Source organism: Vigna angularis, chromosome 7 (assembly GCF_016808095.1).
Source record: "Vigna angularis cultivar LongXiaoDou No.4 chromosome 7, ASM1680809v1, whole genome shotgun sequence".
Classification (NCBI taxonomy): Eukaryota; Viridiplantae; Streptophyta; class Magnoliopsida; order Fabales; family Fabaceae; genus Vigna; species Vigna angularis.
In genome coordinates this window covers 24,400,518-24,418,131 of record NC_068976.1, presented here as the reverse complement: position 1 = coordinate 24,418,131, position 17,614 = coordinate 24,400,518, and the positions used below count along the sequence as shown (strand labels likewise).

At 33.6% G+C, this 17,614-nt stretch overlaps 1 protein-coding gene across 2 annotated transcripts in view; it reads right to left on the bottom strand.

Moving 5' to 3' along the window:
* Window positions 1-13,681, bottom strand: part of LOC108338127 (anaphase-promoting complex subunit 1) — a 45,997-nt gene extending 32,316 nt beyond the window's left edge. The window contains exons 1-16 of one of the 2 annotated variants that reach the window (XM_017574849.2): window positions 13,324-13,681; window positions 13,050-13,113; window positions 12,453-12,537; window positions 11,897-12,135; window positions 11,640-11,745; window positions 11,380-11,543; window positions 9,449-9,636; window positions 9,298-9,367; window positions 8,172-8,339; window positions 7,578-8,068; window positions 6,009-6,468; window positions 5,354-5,692; window positions 2,767-2,850; window positions 1,495-1,587; window positions 1,326-1,385; window positions 1,113-1,211 (exon numbers count right to left, since the gene is read on the bottom strand). In XM_017574849.2, the coding sequence (XP_017430338.2) occupies window positions 1,113-1,211; window positions 1,326-1,385; window positions 1,495-1,587; window positions 2,767-2,850; window positions 5,354-5,692; window positions 6,009-6,468; window positions 7,578-8,068; window positions 8,172-8,339; window positions 9,298-9,367; window positions 9,449-9,636; window positions 11,380-11,543; window positions 11,640-11,745; window positions 11,897-12,135; window positions 12,453-12,537; window positions 13,050-13,113; window positions 13,324-13,550 (2,937 nt within the window). In that variant the 5' untranslated portion in view covers window positions 13,551-13,681. Of the gene's footprint in view, window positions 1-1,112; window positions 1,212-1,325; window positions 1,386-1,494; window positions 1,588-2,766; window positions 2,851-5,353; window positions 5,693-6,008; window positions 6,469-7,577; window positions 8,069-8,171; window positions 8,340-9,297; window positions 9,368-9,448; window positions 9,647-11,379; window positions 11,544-11,639; window positions 11,746-11,896; window positions 12,136-12,452; window positions 12,538-13,049; window positions 13,114-13,323 lie in introns of those variants that run through there. The other variant, XM_052881017.1, reaches the window with a different exon arrangement.
* Between the last annotated feature and the right edge of the window lie 3,933 nt (window positions 13,682-17,614).

Sequence of the window (17,614 nt, the reverse complement as noted above, 5' to 3'; positions counted from 1 at the left end):
TACTAATTAGTTCAAATAGTGATGGTTAAACCATAGGAAAAACAGACAGCAAAGTGAAACCATGTGTTTTTAAGACAACACATATGCTTTATTTATGTATAGAAAAGCTAGGTATAGGATTTATTCCTCTTGTGTAGAATATTCATCTAGAGTAATGTATTTATAATAAAGAATCATACAAGAAATAGGATTAAACCCAAATACAAATGATATTATATCTAATGACATCTTAACAATACCTAACATCCTCTAATAATAAAGATATGGTAAATGTTTCTAATAATACATATATAATATAGATCATTTTTATTATATAGGATCTGCTACTTATTTCTATAATTATAACAACAAATTGTGAGCACGAACAATTACATCAATTTGTATTCGAAAGATGTCCATACTTGTGCCATTGGTAAACTTGCCAGTCGAAGCTAACAAACAGTCCACCCAAAAGTCACAAAATAGGATTGCCTTTTGTTAGGCTCTAGATACCACTATGAGAAGAGAATGCAGAGTGTACTATTATGTATGGTAGATAATAACTACAGAAAAATAATTTAGCAATTACCATAACTATGCAATCCTAGAATTGACTAATTACAATAATTAATGATATCTAACAATATCCAACAATTGTCAAATTACAATAATCAAATATATCAACAATAACCAAGCCTTTTCAAATATCTAGGAGTGTCCTTGTTAGATCTCAAGAGATTGGCAAGTTTTGCTGTTCGTTTCTTAGTATATTTTTATTTTTTATTTTAGAAGTTGTATGGTTTAAACATTGAAGTTGTATCTTCATTTTGTATCTATCTTCCTTTCATATATATCAACAATAACCAAATATATCAACAATAACCAAGCCTTTTCAAATATCTAGGAGTGTCCTTGTTAGATCTCAAGAGATTGGCAAGTTTTGCTGTTCGTTTCTTAGTATATTTATATTTTTTATTTTCGAGGTTGTATGGTTTTAAACATTGAAGTTGTATCTTCATTTTGTATCTACCTTCCTTTCATAATAAATTTCTTTCTTATAAAAAATAGTAATTTACTGGCAGAAACAAAGTTAAACTATTCAAAACTATGTAACTTGAGGAACAATGTTAAACCTGAAGAGGGGCTAGTCTAAGTCCAGCAGCAACAGCATTATGAAATTCAGGCCATGACCTGAGTTCTTGTATGTTCCTGATGTTTGGGTCAAGATTAACCTGTGAACAGACAAACATGACTCATGTCAACAAACACAAAAAACTAATAAGCTCAACAAGTCAAAACAAGTATTACAGAACACAGATATTGTCATGAATATGATATCCACTTACAGTAGCATTCTGTTGGGCTGGCAACCGACCAGCTAATACAAGCTTCGGAACAGTAAAAGCCTAAGATTCAAGACATAACTGATGAGAAAGAGTACATTTCCAGAAGTAACTTCAAATTTCTCAGTGAAGGCAAATAGGAATTAAAAAAGAAGTTTAATGTAAAGAGAACCTCGGTTAAGAGTGTATATATGGTTGCAAGAGTAAATGCCCCACGTCCAAGAGGAAGTGAAGTGGTCCTTTGTGCAAGATGCCACAACTGAGCCTTCATAAAAGTAAAAGAAATTAATCAAAAGAAGATTTTGAAATGAAAAAAAAAACAAAGTATACCCATTCAACTATAGAAATAAATTATAAACAGGGAGTAAAGATAAAACAAAAAGGTGAAAAATAAATAAATAATATTTTCCTTTAGTACAATTAAGACTATTAATTGCTGTAAGATTCATAATTAAAGATAAAACTCATGTTAGTGAAGTTCAGAGTACATTAATTACTTTTTTCTTACCTAAATAATTATTAAATAGTACGACCTAATATATAAATCATAAATATGATGATATAACAAAATCAACTGAACAAGAAAACTCCCAAGAAATACAAATTTATGACAAAAAAATGAGGGGAACAAACAATCAGATTATGCAACCAAAGACACGTAAGAAAATCCCAAGTCTATGTAAGAAAACCAAAATATCAATACCATCCAGAAGAAAAAGTTATTCCGCATAAAAGTGGGTTGTGAAGATCTTACTTATTTTGCACTGCACCAAATGGGCAAGAGTTCCAGTTAAAGTTAATATGACAGTACATAACAGCAAATTTAATTTCTGAAATACATGCATGTCACAATCACCAAGGTCATATACAGTGTGTATATCTATGAAGCTCACACATGCCTCAGAAATAGTGTCCTGTATCTGACACGTATCGAACACCGACACGCATATGATACTTGTACGACACACGTATTGGTAAAGTGTCCAATTTGAAAGACATTTTCTTGTTGCTGACATGATTTTGACATGGCTCCTACACAATGTTAATAACCACAAATCCAGTTTTTTTTTTAAAACATCCATAAACTTGTAAACTTATTACATAAGTTTCTATTATGATTATAAAAATAAGAAACAAATCTTATATGATCATTACTTTTCGCTTTTTAGATATTAGATAGATAGATTAGACCATTTGTGTTAGTTGACAGTTTGAAACTAATATGTATATACACGCCATGTCCCCTATCCTATACTTTTTCGATTTAGCCATATCTCTGTATCCATATCCGCATTCATATCTGGGCTCCATAGGTGTATATTAGAAATTTGACCAAAGAAGGAAGGTTGCAGAATGAGACTTGGCAGCATATAAGGCGATTGAATAATCATATTACAAACAAAACTGTTAACACAAATAAATCAAATACCGCGGGAATACATACCTGCTGGAGGTCCTGATCAGAAGCACTATGGTTAATAGATGTTTGAATTGCCACGGGTCTTGAAGAACACAAAAGGCGTCTAACCTAGTAGAAGTAGCAATAGCCATGATCAGAAAATGAAGAAATAAGTTTGTAAACAACTTCTGCATTAGCACAACATGCACCAATCACTTTAAAAGTGGACTAGTAAAAAACGTTAGTTTATGATAAAATACATGTATTAATAGTGTTGGAAATCTCACATCATACAAATGGACACAAATCTTACCTTAGGAATCAATGTTGTGAGGTTATGTTATGCTTCAAGATAGTATCAAAAGTTATGTAGTGAGATTTTATCTATTATGCTACCTGCTATAGGACCACCTATAAATATTTATTTTCATGCTAGAGATGTCCAATCCTCAATGTGAGGGGGTATGTTGAAAACCCACATTAGACTAGAGATATGACCAAATTATAATGTATAAGTGAATAGAAACTTTACCTTTCAAACTAGTTTTATAAGGTTGAATTATGTTTAAAATTCACTTTCTAATAGCATACATTGACCAGAGATATGATTAAATTATAATATATAAGAAGTGAGTGCAAACATCACTTTACAAACCAATTTTGTCACGTTAAATTAAATTTCAAGTCTACATCTTAAGATGGTATAAGAGTCTATTTTAATAAGATTTGTTAAATCTAACGTGTCATCCACTATTGAACCATCCACAACTATCTAGTCCTGCAGTCGAGATGTAAATCCTCAACATGAGTAATAGAGGTGAGTGTAAATCTCTTATCTGTAAGACTATAAGGCACCTGATGTCATATGAGAATATAAGAAGGCTTAACATTAGAAAGTTCTATAAACCACCACGTGTGTGCAAAAAATCTGGATTTTCAAATCCGATCCATAATATTCAAATCACTTTAAGTTCATTTTAATGGATCTGTTTGAAATCAATTTCGGATTTTAAATCCAATCCAATTAGTTGGATACAAATTGGGCATTTTTTATATTTTAAAAATTCTAAAATCAATGTTCATCACAAGTAATCGTTTGGTCAAAACAATCTTTTGTAAAGTTTGGCTGACACAATTTTTATTTGATATGCGAAGCTCCACTTTGATTCGAACCATAACCATGGCATTCTCAAGTTGGCCTTAGATGGGGTATCCTTGGCTCAACTTTAGCAAAGATGTCCTCAACTTGACCTCGACCAAAGCATTAGTGACATAACCTCGGCCCCAACCAAGGCCTCATGGCTCGACCTCGACTGGAGTGTCAATAGCAAGGCCTCAATCAAGGAATCCTTGGCCTCAGCTTGGATGTTGTTGAACTATTCACCTACTATAGGCCTTTTTCTGACCCTATGTATGACTTGTTTAAAAGTTTGGTTTGACCTAAATGCGTGCTTACAAAGCCAAATTAATAGAAAGACTTACAAACAAGTTGATAAGCTTAACTAGGCTAACAAGCCTACAAAAGTCAACAAGTTTTGTTCATTACAAACTATTCTTTGTTTTTCAAAGACTCGGATTGAAAGACACACGAAAATTGCAACTCATTTTAAATTGACAGACACATAAAGTATACATAGGTACTTACTTTGGCATAAGATCAAAAAATGAAAAAAAGTTTGACGAGCAAAAATAATTAAGCAGTGAGAAAAAGTAATACACAAAGGAAAAGGATGACAAACATCAATTAAATTCACCGAACACTTATTTTCCTATTTAACCATATTGCTATTAGTCATTATACTTGATTACTCCCTTTCCTAAACTTAATAATTTAATTTTATCTTAATTATTTAGTAAACAAATATAACAACCATGGTAGTTAGAATTGTATGAATCACACGATAGTATCGCGATTCGGTTCGAAATTCTTCTTTGACGATACATATCGGAAGGTGAATCGTTTAATGCCTTGAATCTTGACATGAATTGGATTGGAACCGTATGATTCGCGATTCAGTTTTGTTACACCAGATTCAGCCATGCATACACTTCACGAAGCAGCACACACTACTTATGCTTCATCACACGGGAAATAAAGTCTAAAGGAGAAGAGAAAAAAAGAAGCTTATACGAGAGATGAAAATAAAATCTGAGATAGCAGTGGTGGAGAAGAAAACAAGTTGGAGAATAGAACATGTTTGCGTGTCCCCCTCACTGTCTCAATCAAATACTAACAAGTTCAAACTTAGACATATTCTAAATCTATCTCAACAGCACACTTACACAGTATTTTAATCTCTCACTTTTTGCGAAAGTTTCTACATTATGATTTTAATAATATTTAATTGATTCTGAAGCAGCATCACATTCACATCAACTTTAATCCACATCAACTCTAATCCCACTTTTTCTGAAACATCTAGAATCTAGATCATGTGATCTTTTATTTTAACTTTATATCTTTTTATTTTTTTATCTTATATTTTTTTTATATGCAAAATTATTCTTTTGCAAATATTTCAATGAATATTTTAAAATAGGTATTGTTTACTGCACTGCATTATTATTATTTGTTATTTTTTTATACAAAAAGGGAAAATTTACTATAATCAAGGAAAGTGCCAAAACTAACCTCATTCAATCTAAGATCACGACCATAACGCAACTGTGTGCTAGAATTGAATATATGCTCCATACCATCAGTCATAGACCCATCAACTGAATCTGTATCCTCAAACTTCGCTCCTTCCAATCCAATTGCATCAGAAATAGTAGAAGATATTGTCACTGGATGCAGATTTAGCATATAAGGTGTGGACATAGAGATTAAATTCACATTGCTTGGTGTTTCAATGCCCCTATACTTGCATTCACGAGCCAAAGTTGACATTGCTAAATCTTGTCGGCCGAGAAGTACGTAGGCAGCAGCTGGCCAGTCATTGGGAGGTGAATCACGGCACTTATCTAATGCCTAGAAGGCATGACAGCAATCAGACATAAAAATGCTCTGGAAACATGTCAAAACTCAAAAGACATTATGCTCAAAGCGATCAATTATAGTAGCAAGCAATTACATGTGGAAAACTTTACTGTCTCAGATGCGAAAAAGCTCAAAATAAGAAAAACAGTAGGCAATTCCTGATACCATATAGATGAACATTAGAATTTTTAAGATAACAGATAATTTGAAATGTTGAACATACTCCATAAATTAGTAAAATGATTTAAATTAACTTATATAAAAAGTTCTCAAACTGACAGACTGACACCAACAGATTCAAACTTACATGACGAAGTGGAAGAGATACACCAGAAGGTAGTGAGTCCAGTTGTTGAAGTCCAAACCTTTCACCAACCATTGCTAAAACAGTAAGCTCCTCCTTTGAAGAATGTGATCCCATAGTAATGCTACAGTAAACACCAGTAGACAGCTTATTTCCCAGCAATTTGGCACCAGATAATATGCTGTAAAAGCAAACTACTTTCCGGGCTACACTAACCACAGAACTTCCTTCTTTACACACTAAAGCTGGAATATCATTAGTATTAGCACAATGACACCCATATTGCAAGCAATTTTCAAACCATCTGAATAAACTCGGACAAATTTTAGGCGAAACGGACATTCCTGGCATCAGAAATTTTTTACTGAGACCAGGGAAATCACGAATATAATGATCCAAGTAGTTTTCCTCAACCAGAAATTCAGCAATGTTGCATAAGAGAACTGAAAGAAGCTCCAAATCCCTGCAGATCATATGCAACAATTATCAAATAGAATCAATATTTTATGACAAAACTAGAAGTGGGAATTACAAAGGAAGCTACAGCCTAAAGAACATAATGAAATACTTAAACCAGATGGTGGAACAATATATGAAAACCAAAAGAAAATCAAATTAACCTTTTAGCTGTGATACTCAGAAAACAGAAAAAAGATTTTGTTGGTCACATGACGTATCATTGGGCAACCCTTCACATTGCTTCCATTTTAGTGTTTCACAAAAGAACCAATTACAGAGACATCAACTATTTTGTTAGCAAGAAGTTGCTGCCCAAGGAACTTAGTACTAAATTTATTAGCTCTAATGATCACCTTTTGGACGTTTTAACTAAGTCTTCAAGACAGCCTAAAATCAAGCGTGCATGTAATTTATACGCACTAGCATGTGAGATTGATATGCTAGTAATAAAATCAAGATTCAACCAATATACAGAATTAAAAACAACAGGAATCAAATCTAAAAGTTCCTAAAATATCTCAACACTCCCCCTCAAGCTAGTGAATAAGTGTTCTCCATTCCCAACTTGGATATAATTCCCTCAAAGTTACTGTTGTTCAGTCCCTTGATGAATATGTCTGCAACCTGTCCTTGAGTGGACACATATGGAATGCAAATCAAGCCACTGTCAAGCTCTTCTTTCATAAGATGTTTGTCTACTTCAAAGTGTTTGGTTTTATCATGTTGTACAAGGTTGTGAGCTATGTTGATTCCAGATTTATTATCACAATATAATCTCAGGTTTATCCCACTTTATCTTTAAGTCTTCCAGTATAAAATAAACAGGGCAGCATAACGAGCCATTTAAAGCTGAATTTACAGCTAAAAGTAATATTGATTATTGCCTAAATTACTAAACTAAACACTGAATTTACACATAAAAGCAATATTGATTATTGGCTAGATTCACTAAACCAGCCAACTAGCTGCTTCCCAAACAACAGCGCAGCATTACCAAACAAAACACCTAATATGATAGAAGTAAGAGATAACCAGAAAGTGCATAAGCTAGTATACTAGAGACTAAAATGAAAAGGCAACCTAAATATATAATTCACGAGATTAGAGACATACCTTTTGCGAAGATTATCAAGTTTAAGGCTTTCATAGAGTCCGTGAAGAGATTCCATACTTTCCCTTAACAGATCAGTATAGAATGGCTTTCCAGAATTTTGTGGGTCATCTACAAATGACCTGTCGAAATTTGATTCCTGCTGATCAAGTGACACTGCACAAGGCATACCAAATATGGAGTTTACCTTGCAAAAATTATAATGAAATTGGCTAGTAATAAGGAAGTCCCATGCAGAATGTGGCACTGAATCAGAGCCCTTTTGACATATAATTTTATTTTTTCTGCAAATTTGCAAAATTACATGACAAAAGGAGTTCCATTCTGAATCAACAATGGGTTCAGCTTCTGGTGAATGAGCTGGATCACCATCTTTCCAGAGAAGACCAAGAAGATGTCTGTAAAAACTAGAACAAAGCCCCTCAGCAAGTGCTGTGATGCAATCATTGGCTAACACTGATGAAGGACTCTCGCGTAAAGCACATCTAAAGATCTGCATATGCAAAGCAGATGCCAAAAGATGTAAAGAAACAGATTATGCCAACTTCAAGATAATAAAATGAAAAGAGATCATCTCTGAATACAAGTCATCATACCTGCCTATTGTTTACTATCACGTTGACTCTGCCCTTAACAGCATCAGCAAGGCCAGTGATCTTTAAGTCATTGCGAAAGGAAGATTCTTCTGAAATCTCCAGATCATGCAAAATCTTATCTTTATTTAAGCAAGGTAAAACATATTTGCATAGGCACTGCTTCCCAGACTACAATATAAACACGACATATCATCAAATAAAGCTTTATGCTTTTGCAATCTTGATGGAATCATAAAAGTGAATTATCAGAGGACAATGGTGACAATCTGAGAAAGATTGTGATAGCAGTAAAAAGTATAAAAAATATTAAAAAAAATTAGGGAACTTGTTTAGACGAGTTTCTCCAAAAGAACATCTCAGATAGAAAACATGTGAAGAGAAAAATGAATTTGACCTCTCCATAGGTAAAAATTAGCTTATACATAGGTAAAAATTAGCTTATACATAGCTAAAAATAAAGTTTCTGAGAAATTATGAGAAAGTTTCTACAAATTAGCCTATGCACAAACTAAAATTTAACTTACAAAGAAGTCAATTTCATTTTCTTTTTCTTTTTCTTTTCTATAAGTCTTTTTTGAGCAGCTCATCCAAACAAACCAAAATAAATCTGCCACGCTTATAGCCATATTTATGAGAAACCATAACCGGTACATATCAGGGAACAAAAACGTATGTCAGTAAAAACTAATACATATCTACAACATCAGTTATATGCCAATCAATACACTATAACCACAACAATACTAGGAGGAGTACAAAAATTTAGCATTAAACATAAAATAAACTTCACTTCAAATATTCAATGATAAAAGAATTAGATAGAAAGAGAGCAATTTTTATACAGACGCGTTAATTGGAAGTTGAAACAAAGATAAAAATAAAGCAGGAGTCAGGAACCTTACAAAGCCACAGCAGCAAGCAAAAAAAAAACAATACAAGCATCAGGTCAAAAGACGTATCAAATCCACTCTATGCAAAGAATAATAACCAGAACACAATATAATGGAAAACACATGCAGAGAAAGGATAGTCTATAGACTTAGACAAATACCAGGAGTCAGGAAGGACACCAAAAAGATATGAAGAATGACTCAATCAATATGTGTCAATTTAAGTGCAGGCTTACATAGAGAAGCAGACAATTTTCAGGAGACAAAACCATTATGTCGGAAAATGGAAGGACTCCTACTTTGACCCTGGAAAACATAGATTTGAACAGAACTTAGAAATTATGACCATTACTATAAAGTCAATGCAGAAATAGATGGGATATGTACCTTGGGCGGGTTACTGTCACAGGTGAAGCTGCAATGGCATGTATGTTCCATCCCATATCAGGTTTAACATCGTACACAATCTCATTATTTATTTCAACCATCTGAAGACTAAGAGATAACAACTTTTTTTGTTCTTGGTGAAAAAAGCAGACAACAGGAGTTGCATCGTCATCAGTAGCCATGAAAACCTAGTAGTCACTTGAAGAAAGAGTCATAAGGAAAGAAATAAAACTGAAGTGTATAAACTAAATGATAAGTTATCCAAAGACGAAAGGAGAATCCAATCCATGCATCCAGCGATCTAATTGACTAGTAGTTTCACTGTTCTAAGTAAAATCAAAAAGGATCTAAACAGATTTAGATTGTGATCTAACTGTAATTCATTTCATCGAATGATAAAGATTTAGATAAGTACTTGAAGTGTACAAACATAAAATAACAGTGCTGACTGACAGCTGTTGTAAGTAAACCAACTGCTGTGATAGCTAACTGGAAGCAAGTCTATAACACTAACAACACAATATACACTGTTATTCTGAACAAAAGTTAGAAACATAAATGAATAAATTAATTCCTCAAACAATAACATTGACATATTTTGGATAATATAGTTACACAAAATATCATTAATGGATTAACCAGTTAGCTTCTTTTAAGTTCAAAATATCTTACAATACCATTCTTACCAATGTTGTTAAAACATTAAATAATAGTTATTATCAGTCAAGGGAGAAGTGGATTCCAACAAAATATCTTACCATCTTTTGCAGAGGACACCGCCTCCAACAAAGTAAAACAACCTGTGTCCACCTCAAACAAACACCCCCATCTGTGGCAACTGACTACTTCGGTTACTTAAGTTACCTCTTTGTTCATGAGGCTCTGTTTCTTTGATCCTTCTATGATTCTTTGCTTCACTATTATTTTCACCTCCATTTACTTTTCTGTTTTCTATATTCATTCTTTGTCTGAACTTTTCTTTCAATTCCTCTGTTTTGAGTCTCTCTATTTCACCTTCAGTGAGTTTTGTTTTCTCTGAACTTTGCCATGAGGCTTATAACATTACCTCTTAAGTTTGTGCGATGCATAATCTGTACTTCTGTGAATTGTACTTTTCAAAATGTGTCTAGTTTGTTCTTGATATATTTCATTGTTTTAATTTATTTATTATATTCTGAAGTTTTCAACAATGCTATTTAGGTATATGATATATTTTATTTTGGCTGCCTTACTTATACCATAAGTTGCAGTTCCATTTGCCAGATTAAGGCAGATTTTTGTCTTGCCACCATCTCCCAATAATAACATTAAATCTTACGATGCAAATTTTTTTGAGAGGTGGAGTAACATTTTCACAAAAAGTGAGCAATCCAAACATTCCCTAAAAGGAACTAAGTAAAAGTCATAGAAGTAGGATCTTACTAAAAAACTGAAAATTTACACAAATGTGTTAAGAATGTGCAAAGCAAGATGGAATGAATCCACAAAAGCCAGATGGCTGAACAAGTGAGAAAGAATAAAAAGGGTCAAGGCAAACGCTACCACAATGTTGTATATATTGAGTAAAGGTCAAGGAGCACCACCACATCAAGGTGGTCTGCTTCTATAAGCATATTAAAAATCAAATTAAATATTGAATACACTTGAATAATTATTTTTACTAAATATGTTCAACTGAGAAAATTCAAATTGACACACTTTTAATTATTAATTAATCATCACCTATGCTAGAAAAACAGATAAACAGCTTTGATGTCATATAAAGCATCTACATTATTTTCACATATTAATATTTGAAAACCACAGGAAACAACCATCTCATTAACTGATGAATTGCATTTCCCGTTTAAAACAAAAAATGCGCAATTAAATGTACAGATGAATTATAGCCAGCAAATTATGAAGAAGTCTTATAATAGACTATGTCAAACCTTACAAGCAGCTGTCTGAGCACCTTTTCCCTGCCATATTTTCCGAAAGGACAAATGTTTTGGCAATACACTCATGGGATCTACAGGTAACAAACCTCCAGCTGAATCATCATCAACATTAGAATTGACAATTTCTGCAACCCACAAAGAGTGCTGCATCTTTCCTGAATTCAGAGTAACACCATCATAAAAATTAGCAAGACAACTAGCCATTCAGAAGGAAACCAGGATCTGATTGTTAGAACTTCAATGAAAGACACCTTTATTGTAGGATGCCATGAGTGGGACTTGATCACTTGTCCAAATTGTCTTTTCATCATATTCCTTCATCATGTTCAATTTTCCTCTTTCTTCAATAAAAGTTGGCTACAGTGACAGTAAAACAATGTCAGTGAGTAATAAAAAAAGAAATGCCAAGAAAGAATTTATAGAAGTAAATATGTCACAACACAACTAAACAAGATAAAACCTAGAACGGTGAAATTTCAGCAACAATCTGTAGATTGTTATAACGTACTCGGTGTTCATCCAGTGGATCCATCAAAATGAGATGAGAGGATACTGAACTACCCTCCCCCTTTTGGATAAGATTAGATGCACTAAGAAGCATATCACGCGTACTAAGCAAAGCACTTGGAGATGAAAAATGAAGACGCGAAGGAATATTTGTCTCAACATCTTGTTGGAGTAATAAACCAAAAGGAAGAGGCCATATAGATGTGATTGTACGAGGAAGTGGAAGTGATACCACTTCACCTATAAAACAGGAGAAAATTTCAGCCACTATATCACCAAAAACAAAAATTGAAATCTTGAAATATTGACAATCTGATATATAAGAGGCATTACTGGCTAATGTTTGTTCACAGAAATGAGTATTGTTTATCTGACATTACTGGCTACTAAACATAGCACCTCAGCAAACATCTGACACTGATAATTTTGGCAAATGGCAAGGACCAATGTTTAAATGTCTTTTTCATGTATGTTTGTGGGAAAAGGCTAGATTGTCTTGTTGTCATACGTGTTTTTTTCTCCTTCTGAATGATGGTTGAACCTCATTTATTACTCACCAGATGTATTATAGATGGTCAAACGATCACTTTGTAATATACATAGAAGAGCTTCAGCAATATGATTGAGACGGCACCAGCACACCTAAAATTTGAAAATAATTAGTTATCAGAACTGCTCAGTAAATGCAACAAAAAACAGTATCAAATTTACTACTAGTGGAAAGAAATAAACAAATTTGGGACTTGGTCCTCCACTGTTTCACTTTCTCATTGCATGGGCAATGAGGCAGCCATTGACCGATTGGATAAATTTCAACCTCCTTAATCTTTGAAAACCCAAAGCCAAGTCCAGAAACAATGTTTCGAAGGAAGACTTTATTATGGGGAAAGAAGGATTAAAATGGAAGAAGATAAAGCAACCTCCTTAGCCTCAACTCCTAGGTGACCTGGACTTTTGAAGGCACGATGAATTATTTCAAATAGAATAGAAGTCCCACAAAAAACAACAGAGAGGAAACGTCCACAAAGAAAGTCAAAATATTCCTCCATGAACAACGTTTAGTTCACTCAACAAAATTTAATAGCACATGAGTTCTGATAGGAGGTTAAACAGTCTCGTTTCAAATTCAAAGCATGGAAACTCAAAACTCGTACCTTAACAATGTCAGAAGGTAAGGTAAATCTCTTAAACACTCTCGCACCCGTCGACCATGTAATCCTACCACAAAAACAGCTCCCACGTTAGATAAAGCAATTCAATGTGACGCACCAAGCGTGCAGCCTCAGACGAAGTAGTAACCATGCGGAGCAAACGAACATCAGCAAAAGAACACAATAAAAAAACTTCGCTTATCTTATTCCTTTAACTCCATGTCCGCACCTTCGGAAGTAATTAAGCAGAGAAGCGAGGGTTTTGTGATAAATTTACCGATTGCCGCGGATGAAAAGCTCGTGATCGCCACAAGTGGTCGGTTCCGGAGAAACGTTATCGCATTCATCTTCGGCGTCTCTGTCCCGCGCGATTTCTGGATCGAAGAGGAAGTAATCGTACTTGTCACTGACAGTGCCAGGGGATTTGCCGTCCAGAGCTTCAGCGACGAGGCCAAACGGTTTGAACTCGCCCAACACAGTTAGGCACCGTACTCCTATCGACATTTTCTCGGAGCTCAGAGCAAGTTCCTGTGGTGCATAAGTTTGGTGGTAACGAGTATGGAGCACAAGAAGAGTGAAAGGAAAATGTGTTGCAGCAGAACTAAGCTTTAGGCTCCCGCTCTTTATTTTTACTTTATTTTGATTTTTTATTTCAGAATAGGAAATCCCCAGAAGAAAAACGGGTTTGGGCTTTAAATATTTGAACCAGGGTCATTTCTTCCTGTAGCTATATAGTTTTCACTTTCACTTTCATAAGTTTTCTTGTACTTTTTAAAATTTTTGGTTATACATTTTAAATATAAAAAAATAAAAAATACTTTGAATTATATAATTTAGAATATAACTAATTTTGAATTTCATTTGAGTAAATTATTTGTTCTAAATTTAGAAAATAAAAAAATAACATAAGTTAAATATATTATCTTTATTTTATTTTTATTTTCTATTTTTAGTTAATTTGTTATTATTTTTTATTTATATTTTATATTTATTTAGTTTATATTTTTTTTATGATTAAAAATATATTTATATTTTATATTATATAATCTAAATTATAAAAATTAATGGAAGTGAAAAAAAAGGTTTTGGAAAAGTCTACCTAAACTAGGCAACTCCTTTTCTTTTCACTCTCAAAATATTTCTCCCACTGCATGAAATGTTTAAAATTTTCGTTTCTATATTTTTAAATAATAAAATTTTTAAAAAATATATATAATATATAATATTCTTATCATATTTAATAGTTTTTCAAAGCATATTAACTTTGTTTTCTTTTATCTTTTGATGTATTTTTAAAATAAAACTGAGAGAACTTCAGTTTTCAAAGCAGATAATACCTTGAGAATGCTGTGATTGACCTAGGGATGATATTCGTCAAACTTGGATTTAAACACATTAGTGTCCACTATATGGTCAATTCAAAGCAAATAATACCTTAAGGATATCACTTAGGCTTTTGTTCACTTTAATAGATTTGGGGGAGAGTGATTTAATGGATTTGAGAGAATTTAAAAGTAAATTTTGTTGTTGTTTATTTGAGTAGATTTAGAGGTAAGTGAGGGTGGATTTTGGAGTAAATTTTTTTAATCTGCCACATTAATCAAATCTTACACTAATTCTTACAAAATTAATTTACTTCCAAATTCACTCTCACTTACCTCCAAATCCACTTAAATAAACAACAACAAAAAATACCTTCAAATCCTCTTAAATTCATTCAATTACTCTCCCCAAATCCATTCAAGTGAACAAAGTCTTAGCAAACTTGAGATCGAAACATTGGCACCCACCATGAGGTCGATAATGAGGTCATAAGACGAACCATCGGTCCATTAAGCCTTTCATTAGGGATAAACAGTTATTCTTCTTAGACCTCGACTAGGGGGTTATGTTTTGGTACACCCAATAGTCTCACATTATTTAAAAATCGATACCTAAGGAAGTTCAAATACTATTTCCTCCTTCCATCCTTTGAGACACATTTTAAGGACAAAATAATAATGGAGAACAAATTCCAAAACGAATAATACTTCATATGCATAGTGATTGACCTTAATGATATCACTCACGAATTTGGAATCAAAACATTGGTGTCCATCTTGAGGCTCAAGTACAGTTTTATCATGCCTCCACATTTTATAATCCTCACACATAGCCATTATCGCATTGATGTTCCCAATTCACGTGACAATTTATTGGTATTTAAATTATAACTTATATTATTTGGTTTCTTGTTAGAACCAAGCCAAATGAACTTGAGTACTCATCAAAATTGAAAAAGGTAATAACACTAACGTGTTTATTAAAAATAGTGCACGTTGTCTTTTCCTCTCTTGTCGTTAACCACATCATGAATGCAAAGTTGTGACCCCAACAATCTACAAAACATACAACATCTTTGAGGAGAAGAAGAAGAATAATATGGAAGAAAAAGGCATTGTTGTCCCGAGTAAGGTTCTCAATACCTTATTCAAAAGGCTTGCACCAAAAATCGTGTACATGCTTCCATGATTGAAGCTTTGTCCTAAATCGCCAACCTGTTGTTGCCATTAATTTCTTTAAGCATCTCACTACCTCTAAGGTAAAACATGTCATGACTTAGGCATTGTACGTGGATAAACTTTATCACAACGTTAGTGGATGAAACTCCAACAAGGACTTTAAGGTCGTGACCATTTCCACCATAGAATTGCCTCCACATTTCAGTGCTTTTGGAGGTCAACGTCAACAAAGTTTTGGAGATGGAAATATAGTGCCACTCCATTATCCTATGGTAAGGTGGGGTTAACCACTAGTGCTCCCCATGATAAAATCGAGCCTCCTTCGCCAATAAGCTCCTTAGTAGACAGAGATTGGTTTATACACCATCAACATTTCCAATCATATCTTCTATAGTAATGATTTGGGTCACACCCATACAACTTCACCAAACTGAATCTCCTCTATCTCTTACATAATTTTTCTTTTATAAAAACTTTGAGTTTTTCGACAATAATGCAATAGTTGAACTCTTGAAAACCTAATACTCCAAAGTCAGAAAAAAAAGATAAAAAAAAAATCTCACCTCAAGTGAATAAGAAAATACTTTATCTTTCTTTGACCATGGGATAAGAGAAGTAAAAAATGAGAATAAAAATAATAAAATTATATTTAATTATTTATTTAAAAAGTATAAGAGAACACGTGAAAATGAAAAATAAACTAATTCAAAAGACAAGGAAATAAAAGAAAAAAATCTTAATAAAATTTGGTATTATTTATTATGTAACATCTCGATTATATAATAGCCAATATTATATAATAAAGACGTTAACATCCAAAAATAGAGAACAGTCGGAGTATGACGTGTAATTAAATATGAAATTACAGTCATTCAGGAATAACAGAAACTGAAAATTTAAACTTGAACAGTTGAGAGGATTAAACACTACAAGTGTTCAATCAGGAAACTCTAAGAAGACTATTCTGCAATATCAGTAACCTCCAGCTCTTGCTCCAAGGGATCTCCTCGACAACATCTGCTCCCATCCAAGTGGATGATCATCGCCAAAGAAACATACCCAAACAACACATAACAAAAACAATGCAAGGGTGAGCTAGATATAAAAGCATGTTATACAGATAACACAGTTAATTCAATGTTATCATACTTAGATTCGTATAAAAGAACAATTAGAGCATGTTCATTAAATCATAATTCCACTCACTCATACAACATGTAAAAGTCATCCAAACCTAGTAAACTCACATCACTAGACTTATTACTTTATACCCCGACTTGTTGCTTTATAAACCGACTCGTCCGGACTAGAATGATTGTCGAGCTATGGTGGGTCGTGCACTCGTGGTGGCCTCTACTGCTTTACAAAGCCATTGCCAATGGGTTTCACCCTACCACACTCACGAGGTTAGTCCGTTATTACTCACCTTGGAGCATACTGGAAGCCTCCAAGACTAGGACCTCCTGCTACTCCTCACCACATGAATCAATCTTCTCTAATTGAGAATGACGGACCATTGGAGTTTCAGGATAACCCCCAAGACTGAGCTCCCATGCAAATCATTCCACACACAATAAGGCCACCACCATGTATCCTCTCCTTGAAGATCATGGAATTACGTCCAATAAAATAGGGCACCACCATGTAATCTCCCTTGAGATTCATGGAATTACGTCCATGAATTATACTGTTACTTTAAACCTTATCCCGAGTCATGAATAACCAGACACCCCATAATATCACATCAAATCTAACATATCTCATACATTCACATAAATCACATCACAATATATATATATATTTTCCAGACACTTTGCACTTAATTCAATTTAAGAGAAAATGAACTTAAAACCCATTACCATTTGCACATCATTGGATGGACGAACACTATTCCACCTAGCGTTATAAGCCGAACGCCACTATGCCAATTGAACGGACGCTAAGAGATTTAACAAAAATTGACCGGACACTAAAATCGAACGTCTGAACAGAAATTAGGCCGAACGCTAAACCGAACGTTATATTGGATTCAACACTATTTGGCCGAACGCTATTTCACCGAATACC